A 24,786-nucleotide genomic window follows, 5' to 3' on the forward strand; every position below is an offset into this window, starting at 1 on the left:
GGATCTTTCTGTGTGGAGTCTGCATGTTCTCCCTGTTCCTGTGTGGGTTCTCTCTGGTACTCCAGCTTCCTCCCACAGTCCAAAGACATCAAGAGGGGACGAGGCTGATTGATACTCTAAATTGACTGTAGGTGTGACTGTGAGTGTGAATGGTTGTCTGTCTCTGTGTTGGTCCTGAGATGGACCCCACCTCATGCCTGAAAACTGCAGTGTTAGGCTCCACCCCCCCATGACCCTTCACAGGAATAAGTGGAAGAAAATAGATGGATGGATGGATCATAATTTATGATGAATATGGCAGAAATGAAAACATCCATCCGTTTTCTATCCTGCGTGTCCATTAAGGGTTACTTTTTTATAGGTCTTTGCATTAATCATACAATTATTTATGAGTGGAGAATGTGATATGGACACTAGCCTACACACACACACACACACACACACACACACACACACACACACACACACAAGTTTAGAGTTGCTGTACGACAGACACTCATAGAAGGGAAAGAAAAATTCATATGTCTTAAAAGGTGGTCGTATAGTGTTGGTGTACCAGTGGAAGTGTTGATGTACCAGTGGAAGTGTTGATGTACCAGTGGAAGTGTTGATGAACCAATGGTAGTGTTGGTGTACCAACAGCAATGTCATCATACTTCCTGACTTTGCTGTTACAAATCAGAGGTGCTTCCTTCATTTGGTCTGTGACCCAGGATAGTCCCAACCAGCAAGCATGTCGTTTGTGGACACTCTTCGGCAGTGGGATGAGGCTGTAACCTGTGTTGATAGACAGGATTTCACCGAAGCCCTCAGGATTTTCTTGTCGATCCAAGAGCCAAACTCCAAAATTTGTTTTGACATTGGTTGTCTTCATCTCCTCAACAAGGATCTGGATGCAGCTGAAAAGGTACTGGCTAAAAACACCCTTAACATTTCTCTTAACAACTCTCTGAAACTGATTTTGTAACATTACACAGCAAATATCTGTTCGGATTAAAATGAAATGCTGTCATATGCTGCTGACTGAAACTGCAAGTCACTGAGAAAGAAGAAGTAGAGCGAACCATTTCTGGTTCTTCATGGGGAAGTTACCACGTTGTCTTCTTTTTCTCAGGCGTTTGATTGCAGCATAAGCAAGGACGGACATTTGGCCGTTGCCTTCTTCCAAAGAGGAATCATCTTTTACAAAAAGCAGAGGCAGGACAAATCAGCAGTCTCCCTACAAAGGCCACGTTCAATTTCATATTTTAAAATTTGAATACCAAAAATGTCCATCAGACAATTCAGATTCTGATTATCACAACAGTTGAAAATCACTGCTCTCGTCTTTTCTTTTTTCTTTTTTTGGTGGTTCTTGAAAGTAAAAGTGTTTAACTTGATCCTTCCCTTTCAAAGGTACGAGGAGTGTTTAGCTGATTTCCAGCACTCCTTCAAGGCTCTAAGAGGCAACCAGCTGATTGATTACAAAGCTCTCGGTCTCAGACACAAATTGTATGCTTGTGAGGTAAGAAGTGCAGAGCTCAACACACCTTCTGCAACCTTACGACAAATGCCTTTGAATCTTTTCAGCACTCATTTTAGACTTCGGTTAATATTTGGGGTAGAGTTTACTGAGAGGCTTCTATTTGTTCACTGGTATCCTGACATTTAACCGCAGTTTCTTCTTTGAAAAAAAAAAAATTTATACAATGAGGTGTGCAACAATTAGCTGGACATAGGCAGGACAGATTTGTCACTTCCTCTGAGTACTACCTGACGTTACAGTTGTTTTTGCAGTGTTTCTTTTCCTCTGTTTTTTTAGCTGTTTTGAATAGCACAATGAAACTTCACACATTTTCGGTTCGGGTCATACATTTCACACGTGTGGTGCCACAGATTCTCAACAACATGGCCCTGGCTGAGGCTCAGATGGATCACTGGGAAGAAGCACAGAAGAACCTGTTGAAGGCTCTCAACTACAAGACCGAAACCAAGCTCACCATCATCGACAAAGCTCTGCAGTCTACCCTGGTCGTCATGATCAATGCGCATTCTCTGGACGCACATTGTGCTCTTTTTTTTGGACAAAAGTCTTACACAATCAGTAACACATTTTGTACCATTAATCAATGTGGTTGCATTCATGACAAGTTAGGGGCAGGAAATGGGAAACTGATCATGTAGCGTAAAAAAAAAAAATTGTATTCAACACATGTGACTATACGCAGTGATATTTGCATTTAAATGTCAATTGTCTTCCATGTCAGTTGTGGGTTGTTTTTTAAATTCTTCTTATGAAATTTCGCCTACAGAAACAGAGACTTTTCAGACTGGTAGAGTTCCCGTCAAAAGAGCTCTTCAAGCCAAATAAGCACTACGTTGCTGAGCTGGAGAGGAAGGACTACCTTGGAAAGGCAAAGGTAATATTTGACTGGATCGTGTATTCATAATGAGCTCCTTTAAACTGAGGCCGGTAAAGCTCATCCACTTCAGTACAACTTGATCTTGATACGACACTCGCATAGCTTTCGACATCTACCGCATAACCTTCACTTTTCTGGTCTTTAGGTTGTTGCCTCAGTCATTCCTCAGGACGACTTCTCTGGATTCGCCCCCTTACAGCCTCAGGTGTTGTTTTAGACCTTGTTCATTGTAGCCAATCGGCAGCCACAGTCCACTGGCACTGCCGTTCAAGGTTGAAGCTCCTCAGTGACACCAACATTTGTCACATTAGGAACGCCGTTTTTATCATGAACATTTAACACATCAACAGTTACAGAGTTTATTGACGTGTCCAATGCGACTTTTCTGTTCGTCAGGTTGACAATGGTCCTGCTCATCCAAAGGAACCTGAGGTGCTAAGGTAGACCAGCTCTATGTTATTGGAATTATACCTGTGAGGGTGCCTACATTCTACTTGGTTTGTGGTTATATTACCTTCAATATGTTACATTTTATGATGTTTCTCATACTAACAAACAGAAGCCAATCTGGTTACGTCAGGTGAGCAAAATGGCAAAGATCTGCTTTTAGTGTAGAAAATAAAATAAAAAAAAGTAAGATATTTGAAATCATACTGTATTAAAAGGAGAAAATATTTTTTAAATTATGTGTAGTCATTATTACAGCAAAAGGAATCTCTGTAATTCTAACATAGAAAGCGCGTGAAAGATGTCTCAATGCCAGTCACTAATGACAGCTGCCATTATTTCAACTGAAGATGACATCAGTGTCCCCACATCTCTCTCCTCTGCTCGCAGGGCTCTGGAAGGTGAACCTCACACTGTCCTGTATGAGTTTGTTCCTGCGACTAGTGACGAATTGGCTGTGGTGCCGGGAAATATTGTGTTCGTCCTACAGAAAGGTTCCGACAACTGGGCGTCTGTGGTCTTCAACGGAAGAGTAAGACAGTACAGATAAAATCAGAGCGACACAGAGAACGTTGCTGCCGTTTATGGGCTTCTGCTCATGCATCTTATGATGGTTTACTTTCCTATGAAATTCATGTCCTATCAAATTATTCAATGTCAACAATTCAACTTGCCATTTAATTTCAGAAGGGACTTGTGCCCTACAATTACCTTCAACATTTGGAAATCTCCTTGGATTCGAAGCAGATGAAGGTGAAAAATTACTTCATGGCTTTATGTTCCGCAGACTTTGCAAAATATGAAGACACTGTGTAGCAGCGATCCAGTAGTCAACATTTTTGTTTATTTAAAAATGGACGAGTTGCTTAACTTAATCTATTATTGCTTTGTTATGTACTCACATATACTGTACATCTGTATGAATAACGGTAACATTTGGAACACATCAACAGGAAGGATCTGAACCACGGAGTCGAGAACCGCCAAACCGACCGAAAAGGAATCAAGGTTTTTTTTCTTTATCTGACATGTCCAAATTTCCATCAGACAAACGTCCTCCGACTGAAAATAGAGATAATTAACAATTATAATAAAAAAAATTATAAAAATATTTCAGGCACTTCAAGAAATACTTGAAAATAATGAACCTTATTCTGTGTTCTGTATTTAAGGTCTTACTCCCGGAGAGACCGGCAATGGGGACGTTCAGAGTGAGGTACACATGGATTCGGCCTCGCACCGGTCATAACATGATGAATAATTACAACTCAGAACAAAAACGCACGTGAAAGGGTTTTAGGGTGGATTTGCCTGAGATGATCCAATTTCACTGAATTTTCCCTTTTTCCTCCTACTTTCTCCTGCCAGGATGCGCCGTCTGCTGACAATCCCTGCATCATCAAAGTCTACCACACATTTACCTTCGCGGTCTTGCTGACACCTGGGGCTCCATATGCAACGCTGATAGATAAAATTAGTAAGAAATTGAACGTGTCTTCAAACTCCATCACACTGAGGTGCGAGGCACTCTGAATCTCCCGGTTTCATCAGCTGCTTGTATTTCAGGTGGAGGGTAAAATTGGATCCTTTTTGTTCAATCTAGTTTAACCCTGGACACAAGCGGACACAGCCGGATCGATGCTGACACAGACATGGAAAGTGTGTGGAGTCAGGCCGACCATGGGCGCATCACAATGTGGTGCTACATAACAGAGGTATGTGCATTGTCATATCTATCTATATGTGTACATTTATTTGTATACACTGACATTCCTGTTTGTGTGTGTGTTTGGTGGTTTCAGCAAAACATGGCGAAACCCCAGCATGAGATTCAGTATGTGGCACTCCACTCCTACGAATCTTCAAATCGCGAGGATCTGAACTTCAACCAGGGGGACACGATCACGCTCCTCTGTAAAGGTGAAGAAGCAGTCTTTCAGCCGTTTATATGCAAACATCCCCCAGTACGCAGCAATTATCGGATTTCCTTTCTTCTTCTGTAGTTAACGAGGATTGGCTGGAAGGACAGTGTAATGGACAGACCGGGATTTTTCCTGCGGCCTTCGTGGAGGAAGCTCCAATGAATGGACAGTGACTTGTCAGATGCAAATCTGACAACTAATAATATGAAATATACTGCATATTTATGGCTTATGCTTAAATGTCTCAAGAATACACAACCACAATACTCTAGGAATGATGTCTTTATTTTGACAATTATTCAGATTACAACACGGAACAAGTGTGACAAGTTGTATAAAATATTTATATTAGTTTGTTTCCAGTGACTACAAACAGAACAGATAAAATACCTGTGTGCGGGCTCGATTAAATGGTGTGTAGCAGACGCCGTGGATGAAATGTAGACTTTTAGTACTGTGATTGTGTTCCTTCTTCTTCATAAGCGATGGCAAGGCCTCTCCTGCCCTCTACTGCCTTCACCACAGGCGTCTCTCCCAACTTTTGCTCTAGGCCGCGCCAGCTACGAGTCCCTAGAAAAGATGCTGGAACAAGACAACAAACGTTTGTGGTGTAACAGTAAGGCAGTTGGAGGCTTGATTCTGTGTTTGTACAAATTAAACAAGTGTTTTTGTTTGACTTTTTTAGATATAAATTAAATCTGTATGTATATAAATCTTAGCTATGTATATATACATACATATACAGACACACAACTGTACAAATGTTTTAGGCAGGTGCGAAAAAATGCTGTAAACTAAGAATGTTTTCAAAAATATAAATAATGGTTGTTTATTTTTTTTATTTATTTACAAAGTGCAAAGTGAGCAAACAAAAGCAAAATCTAAATTCCATCAGTATTTGGTGTTACTACCCTTTGCCTTCAAACCAGCATCAATCCTTGTAGGTACACTTGCAAAAAGTCAGAGACTCTTAGGGATTGTAGTCAAGTGTATTGCACCAACAGGTGTTAAAGCTCATCAATGTCACATGGAGGCAGACACACAGTCATTAACTCAAACAGAAACAGCTGTGAAGGGTCCTTAAAACTGGGTGAGGAACAGCCAAACTCTGCAAGCAAGGTGAGGCTGTGGGAGACCGTTTCATGTCACAGGGTATACACTAGGGCAAGACTGGGCACAGCAGCACGACACAAGGTAGTCATACTGCATCAGCAAGGCTCGCCCAGACAAACATTTCAAAGCAGACTGGTGTTTCAAGATGTGCTCTCGAGTTCTTTCGAAAAAGCACACAGAAACGGGTCACGTTGAGGACCGTAGACGCAGTGGTCGGCCAAGGAAACAGCAGATGGAAAAATACATCAAGTTTATTTCCCTTCAAAATCAGGAGACGACCAGTGGTGCCATCAGCTCAGAACTGGTAGAAACCAGTGGGACCAAGGTATACTCATCTACTGCCTGGGAGAAGTCTGGCCAGAAGTGGTCTTCATGGCTGAGTTGCAGCCAAAAAGCCATACCTCCGATATGGAAAGAAGGCCAAGCCACTCAACCATGCATGAAAACATAGGACCTGGCGTGCAGCAGGTGCTCTGGACTGATGAGTCTAAATTTGAAATATTTGGATGTCACAGAAGGCAGTTTGTTCGCCGAAGGGCTGGAGAGCGGTGCAATAATGAGTGTCTGCAGGCAACAGTGAAACATGTCGGAGGTTCCTTGCAAGTTTGGGGCTGCATTTCAGCAGATGGATTTGGAGATTTGGTCAGAATTAATGGTGTCCTCAATGCTGAGAAATACAGGCAGATACTTATCCATCATGCAATGACATCAGGAGATGTATGATTGGCCCCAAATTCATTCTGCAGCAGGACAACGACCCCCAACATAGATACTTCATTAAGAAGTGTCTTCAGGGTAAAGAAGTCCTGGAAGTGATGGCGTGGCCTTCACAGAGCCCTGATCTCAGCATCATCAACTGTGCCTAGGATTACATGAGGAGACACAAGGACTTGAGGAAGACTACATCCACACCAGATCTGTGGTTAGTTCTCCAAGATGTCTGGAATGACCTACCAGCTGAGTTCCTTCAAAAACTGTGCGCAAGTGTACCCAGAAGATTTGATGCTGTTTTTGAAGGCAAAAGGTGGTCACACCAAATTTTGATTTGATTTAGATTCATCCTCTTGGTGGCACGTTGGTGCAGTGGTCAGCACTGTGGCCTCACAGCAAGAAGGTTCCAGGTTCAGGATCTTTCTGTGTGAGTCTGCATGTTCTCCCTGTTCCTGTGTGGGTTCTCTCTGGTACTCCAGCTTCCTCCCACAGTCCAAAGACATCAAGACTAGGTGTGACTGTGAGAGTGAATGGTTGTCTGTCTCTATGTGTTGGTCCTGTGATGGACTGGTGACCTGTCCAGGGTGAACCCCGCCTCACTCCCAAAAGCTGCTGGGATAGGCTCCAGCCCCCTGGGACCCTTAACAGGGCAAGTGAGCTTATTTGAGCCTGGAACCTTTTAACTGTGAGGCAACACTGCATTGGAAATACATCAAACAGCTTCTATGAATCTTAATGGTCCCCTACCAGCAGAATTGGCTTGGGCTATCGTCATTGTCTGGTTCCTGAGGACCAACGAAGAGCTTTGAGACTTTGCCGACTGATTGTCCATCAAATGCTGGCTTCGCAGAGCACCAGTGATTAAGGACACATCTGTCTCATCGCATTTCTTCTGCCAATCAGGCAAAGGCACATGACTCTGTCCACCTAGAAAGTTTGAGATTAAAATAATGTAATACATCACAAGCACACGTATGACCATCCAGGAACCAGCTGATTTTACAAAATGGCTGATTAAAACTACAGAATTATGTATATTTGGAAATATACAAAAGCAGACTCAAAAGTATAACTGGCTCTTGATTTTCACTGGACCAAACCATTTAAAGTGTAATTAAGTCAATTCCAGATTTATGATGTAACATCCACTCTATTTCTGAAAAAATTCAATTAAAAAAAAGCCTTTTAACTTTATTATACAGACCAGTTTTATATAAATTTCCTGTAACAGATTATTTCAACACTATCATGCCAAGAGAGCTGTTGTCTGAGATTTTCATGGCTGGAAGCGGCGCCAGGAAGACTGCTTTCAAGGCATCTCTTTATGAAAACTGCCACAAACTAAAACTACTTTTTTCTAATCTATCGTGGCTAAAAAGACAAAACATTCATTTGATTTAGCACAGAGGAAGTACGGATATGCTGAGTTATTGATTTGCGATGTAAGTAAAGGCTGATCAAACCTGGCAGGAGATGCTGAAAGTCAGTGACGTACTCCTCAGACCACTCCCTGTTCCTGTTGCACGCCATGTCCATCTCAAACGGTGTTACCACAGGTCTGAAAAACTTACTGGAGTCCAAAAGCGAGTTCTCAGGACAAGCGATTAAAACAAAAACATCAATTTCCATAAAGTTTGCCAGTTTAGCTACATTGAGCTTCCCCATAGCAAACATGTAGCTTTTCTTCCCAGCTCTGTGGATGGTCTCCTTCAACTGCTGGATTATGGACAGGTAGTTGGCCACGCCCAAAGTGCCGACCAGGATGCCAACCACGTTGGCGTCTTTGGCCCTCTCTATGGCATAATACCGCTTCATCAGGGCACGGCTGACAGCGGCCGTCTCCCTGGCCCCCGTCATCGATGTGGGATCAAAGGAGCAAAATGAGCAGCGATTCCACGTCATCATGAAGTTGCGCAAGGTTGCTCCCTCTTGGCCGATATAGAACATCGAATAATCTGTTATGCTCAATCCACTTTTCAGGGAAACCTGCCTTCCGAACTCATAAATAACGTGGATGTTGTCTTGCTCTGACAGACAGTCGTACTGTTTCCTTTTAATCTGGCCTTGACTGTAGCATCGATCCCCTTCCACAACAAGTTCTGAAACAACCAGGTTTGGATACTCGGATGAAAGGAGTGCCGTGACATCGTCTGAGAAACAAAAACAATCAGACTGTTAAGACATGACCATTTAATGTATTTGGGCAGTCTTGTTTTGTACTGGAGGTGAACCAAAGTCCGTGTGCGATGGCTTACCGATAACATGGGAGTAGTTGACGTCATACAGGATGATGATATGAGTCTGAGTGTCAGGGTAAAATTCTCTGAAGCAAGCCGCGCACTTGTCCAGGTCCACCACTCCTTTCTCAAAGATATACATTAAAGGCAACCTTTTGGACGGGCTGAGACAAGTGCTGCCGTAGTGCACGATGCAGTCCGCTCCAGCATGTTCAGCAGCTACCTCATCGACACAGCAACTGTCACACAGAGTTTGGAATGTTTTTCTGCATGCCCATCACCTTTTGTCAAACACCAGACTTGATATCTCCCTCAACTGGTCTTGCATACGTCCCTGAGACTCGATCACACTGAAACTACATTCGTAGGTGGTCAGGGCCACATGAGGCCACATTCATGCAGTCGTGTCTACGCAAATGCATTCTGGGTCACATTGAAGAAATGCATCGTCAGCTAAAGTCCTTTTTTTGAGGTGGAAAAAAAACCCACTTCTGAGGGTGCGAACAGCATCACATTATGACAACATCTCATCATGTGAGAGCTCACAGAACTACAACATCATGGCTGCAACAAACATCTTCAGCGTGATCGTTCGTTAGAAACAAGCATTTTGTGGTTCTCTCTCCTCTGCTCGTCCCTGACGAGCGAAAGGGTCTCCACCATCTCTCGACTGAGTGGATGAGTTTATCTAAAGGATGAACAGCAATACATGAATGTGTCTCATCTCTTCAGGTTTTGAGCGCAGTACTTGCAAGTACTGCTTGTACCAATGAAACTGTCGACCACCGGGTCCGGTAAATGTGTCAATTAAAATGTTGCAAACAGAAGTATCCAGTGTGTTTACATACGTACTGGGCAGTAAAGTGAAGTCAGATCACGTGTGTGAACACACTCTGCATCGGATTACATCATGACAGGTCTTAATACCAAGTGTGCACAGGGCCAGAGTCCATCACTCTGTCTGTCTGTCTGTCTCTAATGCTCTCTCTCTCTCACCCACACTCTTGAAAACTGACTAATGTGTTACGTTGATCGTGATTCAAATTTAGTTCTGGCTGCCATATACGTTCACTATGCTTCATAAATCTGAAATTTAAGAGAATGCCACAAGGTGAGAAAAAAATTGTTCAACATACCTCTGCTATGATTAAGATCACATGAAACTACGAGCTACTGCATCTTTTCCTCCTCATACAAATTACTCTGTGCTAAGAATCCACTCAATGAAAATATGACCAAGTGCTGCATGTCGACATAACAAACAATTTTTAAAATATATCTATCTATCTATCTATATATATATATATATATAGACACATAGATACCTGCCGTAGGATGTATCTCCCAAAATGAACACCTTGGCTTCACTGTTTCTCTCGATCTCGGCTGCAACTGCGGCCGAATCCAGCAGCAGGTCATCAGGAAACTGCAGAGCAACCTGCAAACATTTAACGCCAAACTTTAGCTCATCTTCTCTAACTCGCTTCAGCATGTACCGCAGGCTGACACATTACCACAGCTTCAGATAACGTTACTCCCACCTTTTCAAATTGATGCTGACCGATGAAGTCACACGTTGTCTTGATCTCATACAACTCATCAAGTTTTTCCAGAGGAGTGCAGGTTTTGTTTATGACGTCAACCCCACGTTTTACCACATCCTCCGAGCTGCTCCAGAAGGCATCAGCCATCCCAGCGTAAGAGACACTGGGCTTCGCCTGTATCAATACGATAAACCAAAGCATGAGGTCTCAGTGCAGCTAGAGACATTGTGACGTAAGATTAACTAACATTACTAACGTTATTGAAATGTCTCGCATTTGGACATACGCGTTTTACTGTCCGCCAACCAGGCTTTTCATCATTTCCTCCATTGTGACAGGAAACAACGGACAGATGGAGTGACGATGAAAAACTGACTTCGTATCATTTCATAACTGCGTACACTCACCAATCTCTCCTGTGCCGCAGTCCGCTAGCTTAGCCGCAGCTAATTTGACTCCACGGGTTTCCGTTAAACACGTGTAATTTAAAAAAAAATTATCTGCAGCTTATAACGATTTTCGCAAGTAACTCCATTATTATGTTAACTTACAATTCAATAACGTGGGGCGACGTCAGCTACACACGTGTAGCCAGAGGTTTCATCACAGCTGTATCGCTGTCAAGGAATACTTCCGGGTCATAGGTTTGTCAAAATAAAGGCAACAATCAGGAACTGCGCTTGTCGATTGAAATAAAGTTAAAGGAAGTTCCCCTTTTCCTTTTAACGTACATTCGTTTCCACATTCCACTGGAACAAACTGAAAGCTTAGTGACAATACAATTATCCCATCAACACCACTCTAAAAATGAATGCCTTCATTTATCCGTCCACAGGAACATAGACATCTTTTTTACAACAAAGGTAATGTTGATTCACAATTCAGTGGTTTGAAATTACATCAGTTTAACAGGCACTTGAGATATTTCCAACAAGTTGAAACCTCAGGTCTTGACCTATGATCAGCCAGGCAAAATGTAGACAAAAGATTGCCCAGATTGCTCCATTATGTGTAAAACTAAAAGATTATATATATATATATATATATATATATATATATATATATATATATATATATATATATATATATATATATATATATATATATATATATATATATATATATACACATACTTTAAAGAACACAGCAGCACAGCAGAAAAAAAACAATTACATGGTTAAGCTAGAGATGTCTAATACAGTTTTAAGAACAGAACTTGTCAATCATATTTTCAGATGTTTGATTTATGGGTAAAAGTGAGATTATTAGAATGTTTCTCCAAGAGTAGTGACACTGTAGGAGGCTGCAAAAACAGCAGAAACAAACCATTTTGGTACCAAAATACCAGTTTATTTTCATTTAATAAATTACATGGTAGGAAGGCACGGTGGTGCAGTGGTTAGCACTGTCGCCTCACAGAAAGAAGGTTCTGGGTTCGAGTCCTGGCTCTGTCCTTAATCACTGGTGCTCTGCGAAGCCAGCATTTGATGTACAATCAGTCGGCAAAGTCCCAAAGCTCTTCATTGGTCCTCAGGAACCAGACAATGACGATAGCCCAAGCCAACTCTGCTGGTAGGGGACCATTAAGATTCATAGAAGCTGTGTGCCACAGTGTTGCCTCACAGTTAAAAGGTTCCAGGCTCCAGAACAGGATCTTTCTGTGTGAGTCTCCATGTTCTCCCTGTTCCTGTGTGGGTTCTCTCTGGTACTCCAGCTTCCTCCACAGTCCAAAGACATCAAGAGGGGACGAGGCTGATTGATACTCTAAATTGACTGTAGGTGTGACTGTGAGTGTGAATGGTTGTCTTTCTCTATGTGTTGGCCCTGTGATGGACTGGTGACCTGTCCAGGGTGAACCCCGCCTCACTCCCAAAAGCTGCTGGGATAGGCTTGGATAACCCTTGGATAAGGTGGTATTTAGACAGGTTTTATACATTTATGGTAGTCTAATGTACCAATTAAACTGCACCAAACTGTGTTACAGCTGTCTTCAAAATCCAAGGTGGAACACATTTTTTATTCTTTTTTTCTTCAGAAACAGTGGTCAAATTATTAACTTGCAATGGTAGACACAAACTTGACTGGAAAAAAATTGATAAAGTTAAGAATAACAAAATAACGTCTGAGGTGAGTGAGAATCGTTCCTTGAATGGTCTCTGAAAGGACGCATAGCTCCACAAGACTGGATATACGGTGTCAGTCCTGGTCCGGATTACATCCAAACACGGTAGAAACCCAGCATGACAGTGAGACAGGTGAACACCGACCCTGAGGCAAGAACAACAATGTCAGTTTCTTGCTTCTTTTGCAGTCAGTCTGAGATACTTTCATTCTTTGAAGTATTTATGTTACTGAGCAGTATTTGTTACGTAATGATAAATTTATTCTTTTGAACATTTCACACGCGCGCTCACACCTGAATATAGTTTCATTAAAACTTGATTAACTGATAATGTTTTCTTTTTAAATGTCTCACTGGAGACATATTCTTGAAATTTCATTACCTAACGTCTTTTTTAAAGTGTACAAGTAAACCCTCCTTCACTGTTTCTCACTTTTGACGCGAGTGAATAAATCATTTCCCGGACAGCTCAAGTTCTCCGAGCTGGGATGATTCTGCAATTCCAACATCTCCTACCTGCGAGGTATTTGATAGTGTCCAGTTTAAGAGACTCCAGCATGGTCTTCAAACCTGCCACTTCAGTGTCTATCTTCATGTTGGCCTGAGTCAAGTGAAGCTCTTGCTCTGCGGTCTGTAGAAAAAAAGGTTTGGACAGCCATTCGTGGCCGTCATCGTGAAAAATCAAACTCTACAAGTTTACAGAGGAAAATCAAATCGGAAACAAAATAAAGCTAAACTAACGCATACAAACCATTTCCATTATTTCGGTTCGTGTTTCTAGAAGCTTCTTCTCGTGCTCTGCTTTCTGAAAACAGAAACACTGTTGACTGCAGGAACAAAGGAACTGAGGACACGATCGAAATTCGGTTGTTTTTTTTTAAATTCATACGGACATTCCATAAGTAGACAAAAGCCTTTTTTTTTCAAGCTGTGTTTCGCTGTCAAATCAAAATATGACTCTTGCTAAAATCAATCATCTGTCTGCAGTTATCACTTTGATCCCAATACAGAATGGCAGCTCCAGGAAGGAGCTCACCGTGACTTTTTTCAAGATCGAACGAGACTTAAAAGACGAGTGAACTCCACACACAAATGAAACGAATTCACAATTCAAAGTTACCGAACACCTACCAGTTCTTTCACGTGACTCTTCTCCAAGTTCATGTCCATGATGGTGTCTGAGCGAACTTTATTCATCACATCCTGGAGAGACAAACATTTTCTAATCATCATCATCTTGAAGGTTCTTCAATCATTATTCAATATCACATGCACATGACAAAAGTTTAATGAAAATATTCATGAACTTATATTTCAAATGCTGCTGCTGCTATAAATCATTAATTTACTTAGAATTTCTATTATCTTTTAACCACGGCTCCCCAGTTGACACAGCAAAGTAAATCACAACTGTAACTTACAGCCAGTCGGACGTTTAGCTGCGCCAAATGGATCTTGAGTTTCTGGAATTTTGCAAAAATTGAAGGGAGTTATGTGAGGAATATGTTCAGCGTGCACTTTCAGTTGCTGTGCTGCCGCTAAATAAACACAACGCGTACAGCAGTCACAGTGTTTCACATCTGCACTACCAGGGTATCTCATCCCATGAAAAATGTCTGCTCATCGTAATCGTACGGTCACACTGTGAATATTAAGTATTTTATTTTTTTCGACATGATTTGACCTGCTGATGAAATCAAAAGCTTGGGTCTTACAGTTGTCTGACACGTCCGTCTATTCCAGACGTTGCTTTGTTCTAAACTCACTGAGAGCGATACTCTCGTGATGTCATCACACAGTTACGCGTTGGCGCCCGAAGAATCCAAAATGGATGATGAGGCAAGTGCGTTTTAATAAGCGCGCGTGCAGGTGTGTGACTGTGGGGAGGTCGTCAGAACGGTGACAAGCTTCGATAAAACGTTTTCTTAAGATTTTGTTGACAGGAAGGTACCTCGTTCTCCATGAGTAACGTGGAAAACTCGCTCTTCTCCAGGATGACCATATCTTTCTTTACAGCTGCTATTTGCGACATGATGCGCTGCAACAAAATCTCCTGACAAACACACACAATCAAAATGAAAGGAGGTCAAGTGACGCATTTGCAATTGTCCACACGGAATGAATAAAAAAGGTGGCAAACGGAAGGATCCACGTTTTCTCGGAAGCTTTGGGAAACTAAGTTGAAAATTGGGATATCCAAATGAACGGAGTCTCACTGATTCCCCGCACATCACCACACATTCATTGCTGCCTTCATACTGAGGTGAGCACATTGAACCACTGTGTCATTTTTCTGCATCCATGTTTAGCTCCGCGGCGGCTGCCGTTGTTTTCAAACTTGCAGGCACGTCTCGCTGTAGTCTCAGCTGAATTGCACCCTAAAAATACTCCCCCCCCCCCCCCAAAAAACAAACAAACACTGATTGGTCTGCACATTCCCGAGACGATGGAAAAAAAAATTCTCTCCGGGCTGTGTCCCAGATGGAAAAGGGGAATACATCCCTATGGATGCGAGTAACATTCCATCTGGCCAGCTGGTAAGATTATAGAGTAGCCAGGAGAAATTTGACTCTGTTCCTCTCACAATAACCTTGTGATCACATTCCTTGTATGTACCTGTTGATATTTTAAATAAATTATGATGAAATACGCAGACGTCAAAGGTCATCTCACCTGCTGCACTTTGGTCACCATGTCACTGTAGATGGCATCCATATTAGAGGTTGTCATCCTCACAAGGACCTTAACCATCACCTCAGCTTGCTGAGTGGTGAAGCCTGCTTGTGGTCAACGTGCAATATTAAAACCAGTTAAAAACAAAAAAAGGCAGGGTGACATTGTGACACCAGTATGTATAACAGAGGCAGCCCAAACCATTTTTTTCCAAGAGTTGTACCACCATGTGGGTGTCAAAAAAGAGCTCCCGGCCCTCCGTTTGTGGAATGACTGGTTTCATATCATACTGGAGAGTTTTCACTGTGCTGAACTCTGAAATCAAAAGTTTGGAAGATGGAAGTGATGAGTCATGCTTTAGTGACACAGCAAGAAATAAGCACTGACCATTTATACCCTGAATAATGGAAGCGCATGCAAGCACATAATAATGAACATACACTGATGGTACTGATGATACCAATGGTACTGATGGCACTGATGATACCAATGGTACTGATGGCACTGATGATACCAGTGGTACTGATGGCACTGATAATATTGATAGTACCAATGGTACCAATGGAACCAATGTTACCAATGGCACTGATGGTACCAACGATACTGATAGTATCAATGGTACCGATGGTACCGATGTTACCAATGGAACCAATATTACCGATCGTTAAAAATATTGAAATGAAATGAACAAGAAGAACCTAAACATGGGGGGGGGGGGGTCCCCTGGTAACAACTTACACGATAAAATAAAAAAAATGAATTTTCGGTCATGTGACGCATCCCTTGGAGGACTATTCCTTTCTTTACATTTTCAGAAAGCAGGCAAAGAAGCGTCTAGAAACAGACTGAAGACATCGAAATGATTCGTTCTTGAACAGTGTTAAGAACCCATTTGAAGGAACACGCACTTGACACTCGGCTCCTTGGAGCGTAGAGACGGAGTGGATGCAGCAGCACACCTTTGTTATGACGTGCAACGACTGTTGAAAGTTGCGGGTTGCTGCGCACGTTTTCAGACTAAGTCATTCAAAACTAATGTCGAGCAAGGTATTAAGAAACACATCAACTATTTAGCTACAATATTTCTTTACAATAGAAGGTAAGATATGATTCATTAGTAGTAGAAACCGGCTTACCTCTGACCGACATCCGTCTCGGAGAAGGAGGGAGCGTCCTCTTCGGTCCCAGAGTAGTTTGGTCTCTCAGGGGCTGCATGTCGCTGTCGTTACCAGTTGGAGCGGAGATGAAGGGGAAACCTGCTGAGGTGGTGACAGCTGTCAAACCAGACGTGGGTGAGGAGACACGCAGCGGTTCACCACTTGCCCTGCCTTGTTTATAAGCCGGTTCGAACCACTTTCCAGGTCGGTTGAGAGCAAATACTTTTAATCGGGTATGACATCGTGTCAGCACCATTGTCTAAACTACTGCGCCGGTACGGAGGTTCACCTCAACAAAGTCATTCGTGTTGCTCTTGTACTTTGGTGCTCTATTTGGCCCCAACAGGAAGACGTAGGACACGAGGTAGTGTGCGGTTTCAAAATAAAAGCCGAAACGCTTCTTTTGACTTCATTCGTGCAAGTGCGCGTCCTAGTGTTTACACGTACTTCTACCCCTTCATGAAGCCACAGAAAAGGAATGTATGTACTGACTGACTGCCCAGAGTTTGAAGACAAGGTTTTCTTCCTGAGAGGGGATGGTCACTTTTAGGAAGTTTAATTAAAAAGTTATCTACACAAGAACTGCCAAAAAAAAGTTTGCCAAGTCAAAGGTGTGACCTAAAGAAAATTCAACAGGAGGTTATAGAGACCACCACGTGGAGCTCCCACCAGCCAATAGGGCCGCAAGGGCCGTGGGACTGCATAGGTGATCAACTGAAGACAGCAGAGGTACGCATGAGACGCTCAGTTACAATGCAGCTTTCGACCACATGGTGGCGGCAATGCATCAGTCACTTATTTAACAAGCTCCATTGTTTATTGAAGGAGACTGTCTTCACTCCCTGTAACAAAATAGCGGGAAAAGTTTTTTTTGTTGTTGTTTTTATTTTATTTAGTTTTTTTTCTGTAAAAAGATATGGAAAAGTAAACGGTGGAGGATTATGGACCAGACCGTCCAGATTTAATCATTTCGCACCAGACCACTGCTTCTGCTGTGCAGGAGCACAGGGAGGACATGCAAACTCCACACCGAAAGTTCCATTGCCCGAGTTTGAACCCCGAAACTTCTTGCTGTGAGGCGGCAGATCACTACACCACCCATTATTATTATCCATTGTCTTCCGCTTATTTCGGTTAAGGGTCGCAGAGGGGGTGGAGCCTATCCCAGCATCTACGGGCGAGAGGCAGGGTTCACCCTGGACAGGTCACCAGTCCATCGCAGGGCCGACATAGAGACAGACAACCATTCAATCTCACAGTCACACCTACGGTCAGTTTAGAGTATCAATCAGCCTCGTCCCCTCTTGATGTCTTTGGACTGTGGGAGGAAGCTGGAGTACCAGAGAGAACCCACACAGGAACAGGGAGAACATGCAGACTCCACACAGAAAGATCCCGTCCCCGAACCGGGACTCAAACCCGCAACCTTCTTGCTGTGAGGGGACAGTGCTGACCACTGCACCACCGTGCAGACCCTCACAGAAACTCAGATCTCACAAAACATTTCGAAAAATACCATCAACATACTGAGAACTAAATACTTAAAATTCCCGTAACTCCTGAAACTAAAGAAATTCATTTTGAATCTTAAAAGTTCAGGGTTTCCAGCATTTCACAGCAATTTACAGCCACCACATAAAACTGCCTGGAATTGTCAGAAACTCACAATGACCCCCCCTCCTCTAAAGCCTGGTTTATGCTTCTGCGTCACGGCGACACCGTGCCTACCCCGTCGACACAGACCCCTACGCGGACCCTACGCCATAGCCTAACATGCACCTCCAAAAAATCCTGACTACGTGTCGCGTCGACGTGTCATGACGTGAACGTTAAGGACTGTGATTGGTCCGCTCAGAGGAGGTTGCTGAATGTATGAAGAGGTGGAAGAACCTCCACGACAAATATGGGCGTCTCCGGAAGAAAATGGCCACAAGAAGTCATGTTTGTCATGTTCAAAGTTTACAGTTCGATTCATGAAAGCAAACAGTCGTTCAAAGAAAAGCACTGGACTTTCTGTTGTCAATACTTTTGGGTTGGAATCTGACAAGAGCCCCCAAAACCATACAAAGACACAGCCACATCCCCTATTGGCTTGGTGGTGAATTGCAGAGCAACGCGTTCCCTCAACGCAGAACTTCGAATGTTCAGTGCGTACGTCGACCCTACGCCGTCGCCGGGACGCAGAAGCATAATCCAGGCTTAATTCTGGGTGAGGCGTTCACATGTAAATGAAAATGCTGTGAGCTTCACAAATGCTAACCAGGGTAGCAGGAGGAGTTTTACTCCTCACTGCCCAGAGTAAGTTGAGATATTTTTTAATGCGTTTGGTGCTAAATTTGTTATCTATGTTATGTTATTTGTTATGTATGTGTTATATTTTTGAATGTCATATTGTCCTTACATAATGCTGGTCTCCTGGCTGTCTTGCACTACCTTACTTATTTCCACTCCCCTCAACACCCACACTGTTCAGGGTCTGGCCCTGCCCTGTCACTGCAAGGTGATGCTGGTCCTCTGAAATAAGCAGTGCTATGAAATAGGAAGAAGAGCAAACCTCCAGGTGTAGAGGGCCTTCCTGTCGGTGTTTTTTTGGATCCTGTTAGAGGAAACCTATATTTTGTCTTTTCCATGGATGCCTTGAGAAAGAAGAAATGGTGACTACAATGAAGCAAGGAGTAAATTCCTTCATTCCTAAACCTGGGAAAGACTCCTCTCTGACAGATAATTGGCGCCCAGTACGTTTATTCACGACTGAATACAAGTGACTTGCCTTAGTTTATGCTAACAGGCTCAAAACAAGCTAACGACGTCTCGCTAATGAAATGAGATCACTCGAAATAGGTTTTTTTTTTACTTAAAAGGAGAAGATATTCCATGAGAATCAAATATTTTACATGACCACCGAAAGGGATTACAACACTAATCCCTGTTTATTAAGGGTACATTTATCATGGCAGTACTCCTACCACCACAAAATGCCTGGTGTGTACAACTACACGAACTACTACCACCACCAGGGTGATTCAAATGGAGCCCAGATACGAGGTCAAGAAAATGGACTATTTCTGTATCATACAGGAGGCTGACCTGCTCATGAGCCAAAGAGGGGTCAGGTGTGTTCCTGCAACCAAAAACCTGTGTTCAATGTGCACTTTTCCACCGACAGCGGTCTTGACTCCGAATATTACAGTGAAACAAATATTTACGCATAATTTTTTGTCTCACTTTAACTGCACTTAACTTTCATGGCGTCATAATAATATGACATATGAGAATAAAATATCTCTCAATCCACTGGTTTAAAACAGAGATTCTGCTTCATAGCACATTATCGTATCTCTGCTCTGTTGACAAAGCTTTTCTTTGCTTCTCATCACACAAAAGTGCAACCCAGATTGGAAACACACATGAAACTCACCTCTGGATTCTTCTTCATGAAACCACAGGCTCCCCTTTACTACTCCCCACCACCGACAAAACAGAGGCAGAGCCTTCCTCTCATTGACGGGAAGATAAATTCAGAGGTGAGTCATTTGAAAACTTTCTTGTGCGCATTTCGGACAAATAGCGGCCATGTGCAGGTTTGGGCGGGGCAAGGAGACATGTTGTCCCACCTGTGCTGGGCCTGTAGCAAGCACAGCCCCCACTGCAATTGAGTGGTGTCAAACTCATTCAGCTCAGGGGCCACATGGAGGAACATCCATTCCCAAGTGGGCTTGACTGGTAAAATCATGGAATAATAACGAAAATAACCACAACTTGACATTGTTTTCTTTGTGTTAGTGTGGTCCAAAATAGTACAAGCACATTCTGAAAATGTACACATCCCAAATAATCCTCTTGAAAAAACACTTCAAACTCGTTGAAAGTTCTGAGGACAAAATTGGTGCAGTGGTGAGCACTGTGGCCTCACAGCAGGAAGGTTCTGGGTTTGAGCCTCGGCCCATGCATTGGATCCTTGTGCCCAAGTTGTCTCCTCACCACAAATTCCAGGATGTTCAGGGGAAAAAAATGATGATATGTGTCTTTTTTTTTAACATCTCTCTCTCTCTCACACACACACACACACACACACACACACACACACACACACACACATAGAATAAGGGTTCAAAAAGATGTCAAATTTATTTCATATTCATTCAGATAATATCATTGAAGCAGTGTAATTCATGGTGGGCTGTTGGATGAAGCCTCTCTTCACAGACATAAACTTGGTCCACACAGAGAAGATGGTGCTGACACAGTTGGACCAGCAGGTGTTCTACTGCTCAGTGTCAGTGGAGCTGTGGGGATCCATGTTCTCGTAGTACTCCCCAACATCAGTGTAGTAGAAGTCAGGATCCATCCATTCATGATAGGAGTTTGAGGAGGGACCAGGTTCTCCACAGAACTGCTGATACTCATAACTGAAGTAGGGACCCAGTTCTCCACAGTACTGCTGATGCTCATAACTGAAGTAGGGACCAGGTTCTCCACAGTACTGCTGATGGTCAGAGCTGGTGTAGGGACCAGGTTCTCCACAGAACTGCTGATGCTCATAACTGAAGTAGGGATCAGGTTCTCCACAGTACTGCTGATGCTCATAACTGAAGTAGGGACCAGGTTCTCCACAGCACTGCTGATGGTCAGAGCTGGTGTAGGGACCAGGTTCTCCACAGTACTGCTGATGGTCAGAGCTGGTGTAGGGACCAGGTTCTCCACAGTACTGCTGATGGTCAGAGGTGGTGGAGGGACCAGGTTCTCCATAGTACTGCTGATGGTCAGAGCTGGTGTAGGGACCAGGTCCTCCACAGTACTGCTGATACTCATAGCTGCGGTTCCTGTGGTCCCTGTAAGTTATAGATTTGACTACAGTTTAAGCAAATATATGAATAAATTTATCTACAAGAGCTATGCCTTCCTTGTATGACGCAGTTTCCACCGATGCAGTTCAAGTTTAGTCTACCACATCAACGCAAAGCACCCAGTCGCAAGTGCAGCCACAGCTAACGTTAGTGGCTAATATGTTAGCAGTTTAGTGACCTACAGCACAGCTCTTTGCCAAACTACACACATGAGCAAGTCTGCAACCGACAGACTGACGAACATTCTTGCCAAGTGGATGAAATTCCCTCTCTGCTTTTGTTTTATCATTCCAAAGATTTTTTTAAGTTCGATGTTCCAGTGCAACTTATTACAACCCCATTTTCTGCTGTGTTCCTCTCTGACTTGACAAAACTGGTTCCTTCTAGAGAAAAATCATTTCTCTCCATATTAGATGAAAAATACTCCATAGCAATTGTCCATGTTAATTTGTGTTTTCTCATCACCTTCTAATTTATTATCAATTCAAACAAAGCAAGACAACACATATAAGAGGAAAGGAAATTGTCAGGATTTTAGGATGTCTCTTATCCGAGGTGACTAAACTGCCAGCTTCAGAAAAGGACTGGTCTTGAGGCACATTAGTTTTAAACTGGTCCAAAAACAAAGACAATGATAAAAGACTGGTCTGGTACCAAATAATGCTTAAATGTAGGTTTATTATGAAGACAGCAACAATATCCATTATATTTTAAAAGCCGAAACTTCACAATAGATGATCAGTAATACACCATTTAACCCATATTTTTTCTGTGAGCGCATGAGACATGCTAACCTTAAGCTAAACATTTAGCCGTGCGTATGCTAACTACACTGATTAGCTGCAAAGCTAGGCTAAGAGTCAGATACAACAATTAATGAAATAAAATTCATAAATGAAACCAGTAATTATTGACAAGATGTGAACGCATTACAGGATATCTTGTTGACTGACATCAAAAAGTAATTACAACAAAAACGCTGTCTTAAAGTATTTCAACTTCATTTAAATTTGCCATGTTCTGCTATGACTGAAGTTCAATGGGAAGGTCCCATTTAGCTCAATATGTTCCTATCATTCTGAGTCAGTGTAAATAAATAGGATAACATTCTGGGTTTTAATGGAAACTTTAACATAGACTTTGTGTTTATTCACTTAGTGGAACAAAGCAAGACAACACATAGCCAGGAAAACTTTACTGCCACAAATAACTTCAAACTTTCTGCAACTTTTAAATGTTTCCACATCATCAAAACTGCTGTACAGCTGTGGCGTTGGAATTTGACAAAAATTATACTTTGGTTCAACTTAAAAAAAAAAAAAAAAAAAACATCTTGTTTCAGTTGACATTGTAATTTACAAAGAATAAAGACAGGAACATGATTTTCCTTAAAATTTTTTGTGATGTCTTTTTAAAAGTATGCATCCTCTTACAAAACAAAACCCCACTCACAAAAACTGTACAAAAACTACAAACTATGACTTAACAGTGGCATGTGGCTGTGTGTGTGTGTGTGTGTAGATGGATATATATATTTTCAATATATTTGATAAAATTGTTCGTTGTCTTTAATGAGGGAGAATGATGGAGCATGTTGTCCTGTTACAGATTATTAAATGATTATCACAATGATTTTCTTTAAGATAAAACTTTATTTGTCCCTCAGTGGGGAAATCTAAGGCAGTAAATCTCACTTCACCCACTTGATAATATCCTTCAGGGAACTGAAGGCAACTCTCCCCAAAGCTGGGCCCGGTCCTCTGGTGCTGGGTCACATTCCAGGCCAGTCTCCATCTCTTATCGTTTCCTCTTTAACTTTGGTCATAGTGGAGGTACTTGGACATCTTGGCCTTCTTTTTTCTGAGGTGGTACTTGGTTTACAAAGTAAAAAAGACACACACTGCCCTTTCATTTATAATACATGAACCCACCACTTGAGCCATGGCTTTTTTCATGGCCCTGTTCTTCCAACTCCTGTAGCGTTCTAAACAATTGTGACAAAGCTCAACTTGAGACCCCTCCCCCGTTCTGATGAAGATGTAGAGATTTTAGCTTTGAGGAAGAGACAGACGGAGCAGGAGAACCACCACTTCCACCACAGCTTCCTTTGTGTCGTATCTCTAATGCAGCCATGTTTTTCTTTGGCCATATCATCGTTGTTATTGCTTGTTATTTCCTTGCCACTTCTTTGTTGAAGTATGGTTGTTTTTGTGCCATGCTGTCATCGAAGGCCTGTTTCTTTTCTTGAAGGCTTGTTATTTCTCTGCAGTGTGATTCTTGAAGACTCGTTGTTTCTTTGCCACGTTTTGATCGAAGGCTCGTCGTTTCTCTGCAGTTTGATTATTCAAAGCGCTTTCTCTGTCCTCAATGTGATTTTCGAAGGCTTGTTGTTTTTCTCTCATTTCTTCATGGAAGGCTTGTTTTGTCTCGGCAATGCCATTATCGAAGGCTTGTTGTTTCTTTGCCACGTCATTGCTGAAGTTTTGTTGTTCCTTTTCCACGTCTTGCTGGAATGTTTGTGTTTTATTTGTCATGTATGTGTTGAAGGATTGTTGTTTCCTTGCCATTTCTTTATTGAAGGCTTGTTCTGCCTTTTCCATGTATTTATTGAATTTTGGCAGCTCCTTTGTGTTTTCTGCCTTGGTCCGATTAATGAAGGCTTTTTGTTTACTTTCCATATCTTTTTTGAAGGATTTTAATTTGTCCGACATTTCTTTTTTGAAGGCTTGATGTTCCTTTTCAGTGTCTTTACTGAATGTGCTGAGTGTCTTCGCCCTCTTTTTATGGAAGGCTTGGTGTTCCTTTTCCATGTCTTTCTTGAAGTTTTGTTCTTTCTTTTCCAGGTCTTTACTGAGGGTTTTTTGTGCCTTCAACATGTTTCTATCAAAACTGTCACGCTCCTTTGCTATTTTGTTGTTGAAGGCTTTACGTTCATTTGCCACATTTTTCTTGAGGGCATCAAGTTCCTTTCTCACTTGTACACTGAGGGCTTCATCTCCCTTTGCGCTGTCATTATTGAAGGCTTTGCTTTCCTGTTCTTCCTTGTCTTCACTTGAGGCTTGATATTCCATTGCCTCCATTTGTGGGGTATGTCGGCCCTCTTGTTCCAGTTTCAAAGCCTCAGGTTCCTTTGTAATTTCTTCCCTTGCTCTAAGATGGGCCTTCCTCATCATCACCATCTCATATTTTAGGGTCTCGTGCTTCTCCACCGTCTTTTTGTATGCTTCAACTTCTTTCCAAAAGGCTGCCCTCTTGCTTGCCATCTTGGCCTTCTCCACCATGAAAGCTCTCCTCCTGCACTCTTCCTTTCTCTGTTTTTCAGCAATATCTTCGTGCTCCCGTTCGAAAGCGTCCAGTGCCTCTTTGATTGCTGCGCCTTCTCTAAGATAGGTCCTCGCCATCATAAACATCTCCTTTTTCATAATCTTTAGGTTCTTGACGGTCTTATTTTTTTCTTCAAATTCTTTTGAAAAGGCTCCTCTCTTTTTCTCCATCTTGGCCTCCTCCATCATGAAAGCTTTCCTCCTGTACGCCTCAATTTCCCGATAGAACATTCTTCTAAAGTGTTCTTGGTGACTTTTCTCCATGTCTATACCCTCTTTATAGAGTTT

General features: G+C 42.4%; 2 protein-coding genes across 12 annotated transcripts; one reads left to right on the top strand and one right to left on the bottom strand.

Annotated features, from left to right (window-relative positions):
- The first annotated feature begins 106 nt into the window (after positions 1–106).
- ncf2 (neutrophil cytosolic factor 2) lies at positions 107–5,602 on the top strand. Of its 2 annotated transcripts, XM_086192122.1 has the most exons (16): positions 107–127; positions 714–907; positions 1,115–1,197; positions 1,396–1,504; positions 1,876–2,010; positions 2,292–2,399; positions 2,548–2,607; positions 2,799–2,842; positions 3,240–3,381; positions 3,537–3,602; positions 3,803–3,857; positions 4,022–4,065; positions 4,218–4,366; positions 4,453–4,564; positions 4,652–4,769; positions 4,853–5,602. In XM_086192122.1, the coding sequence occupies exons 2-16, from the start codon at positions 734–736 to the stop codon at positions 4,942–4,944; spliced, it is 1,491 nt and encodes a 496-aa protein (XP_086048248.1). In that variant the 5' UTR covers positions 107–127; positions 714–733; the 3' UTR covers positions 4,945–5,602. The 2 variants fall into 2 exon arrangements, with proteins under 2 accessions (XP_086048248.1, XP_086048249.1); XM_086192123.1 differs by lacking the exons at positions 107–127; positions 1,115–1,197 and having other exon boundaries at positions 752–907; positions 4,853–5,600.
- On the bottom strand, positions 5,044–19,927 carry dph2 (diphthamide biosynthesis 2). 10 transcript variants are annotated; one of them, XM_086192118.1, is made up of 10 exons: positions 19,747–19,927; positions 16,308–16,427; positions 15,373–15,486; positions 15,172–15,278; positions 14,450–14,551; positions 13,920–13,961; positions 13,630–13,701; positions 13,250–13,303; positions 13,015–13,129; positions 11,724–12,644 (listed from the first exon to the last, which is right to left on the bottom strand). In XM_086192118.1, the coding sequence occupies exons 2-10, from the start codon at positions 16,384–16,386 to the stop codon at positions 12,589–12,591; spliced, it is 741 nt and encodes a 246-aa protein (XP_086048244.1). In that variant the 5' UTR covers positions 16,387–16,427; positions 19,747–19,927; the 3' UTR covers positions 11,724–12,588. The 10 variants fall into 10 exon arrangements, with proteins under 10 accessions (XP_086048238.1, XP_086048240.1, XP_086048239.1 ...); XM_086192119.1 differs by having other exon boundaries at positions 16,308–16,430; XM_086192121.1 differs by lacking the exon at positions 19,747–19,927 and adding an exon at positions 19,416–19,434.
- Between the last annotated feature and the right edge of the window lie 4,859 nt (positions 19,928–24,786).

The sequence above is a fragment of the Aulostomus chinensis genome, chromosome 21, assembly GCF_037954235.1.
Source record: "Aulostomus chinensis isolate RoL2024-O1b breed Wild chromosome 21, RoL_Achi_v1.0, whole genome shotgun sequence".
NCBI lineage: Eukaryota > Metazoa > Chordata > Actinopteri > Syngnathiformes > Aulostomidae > Aulostomus > Aulostomus chinensis.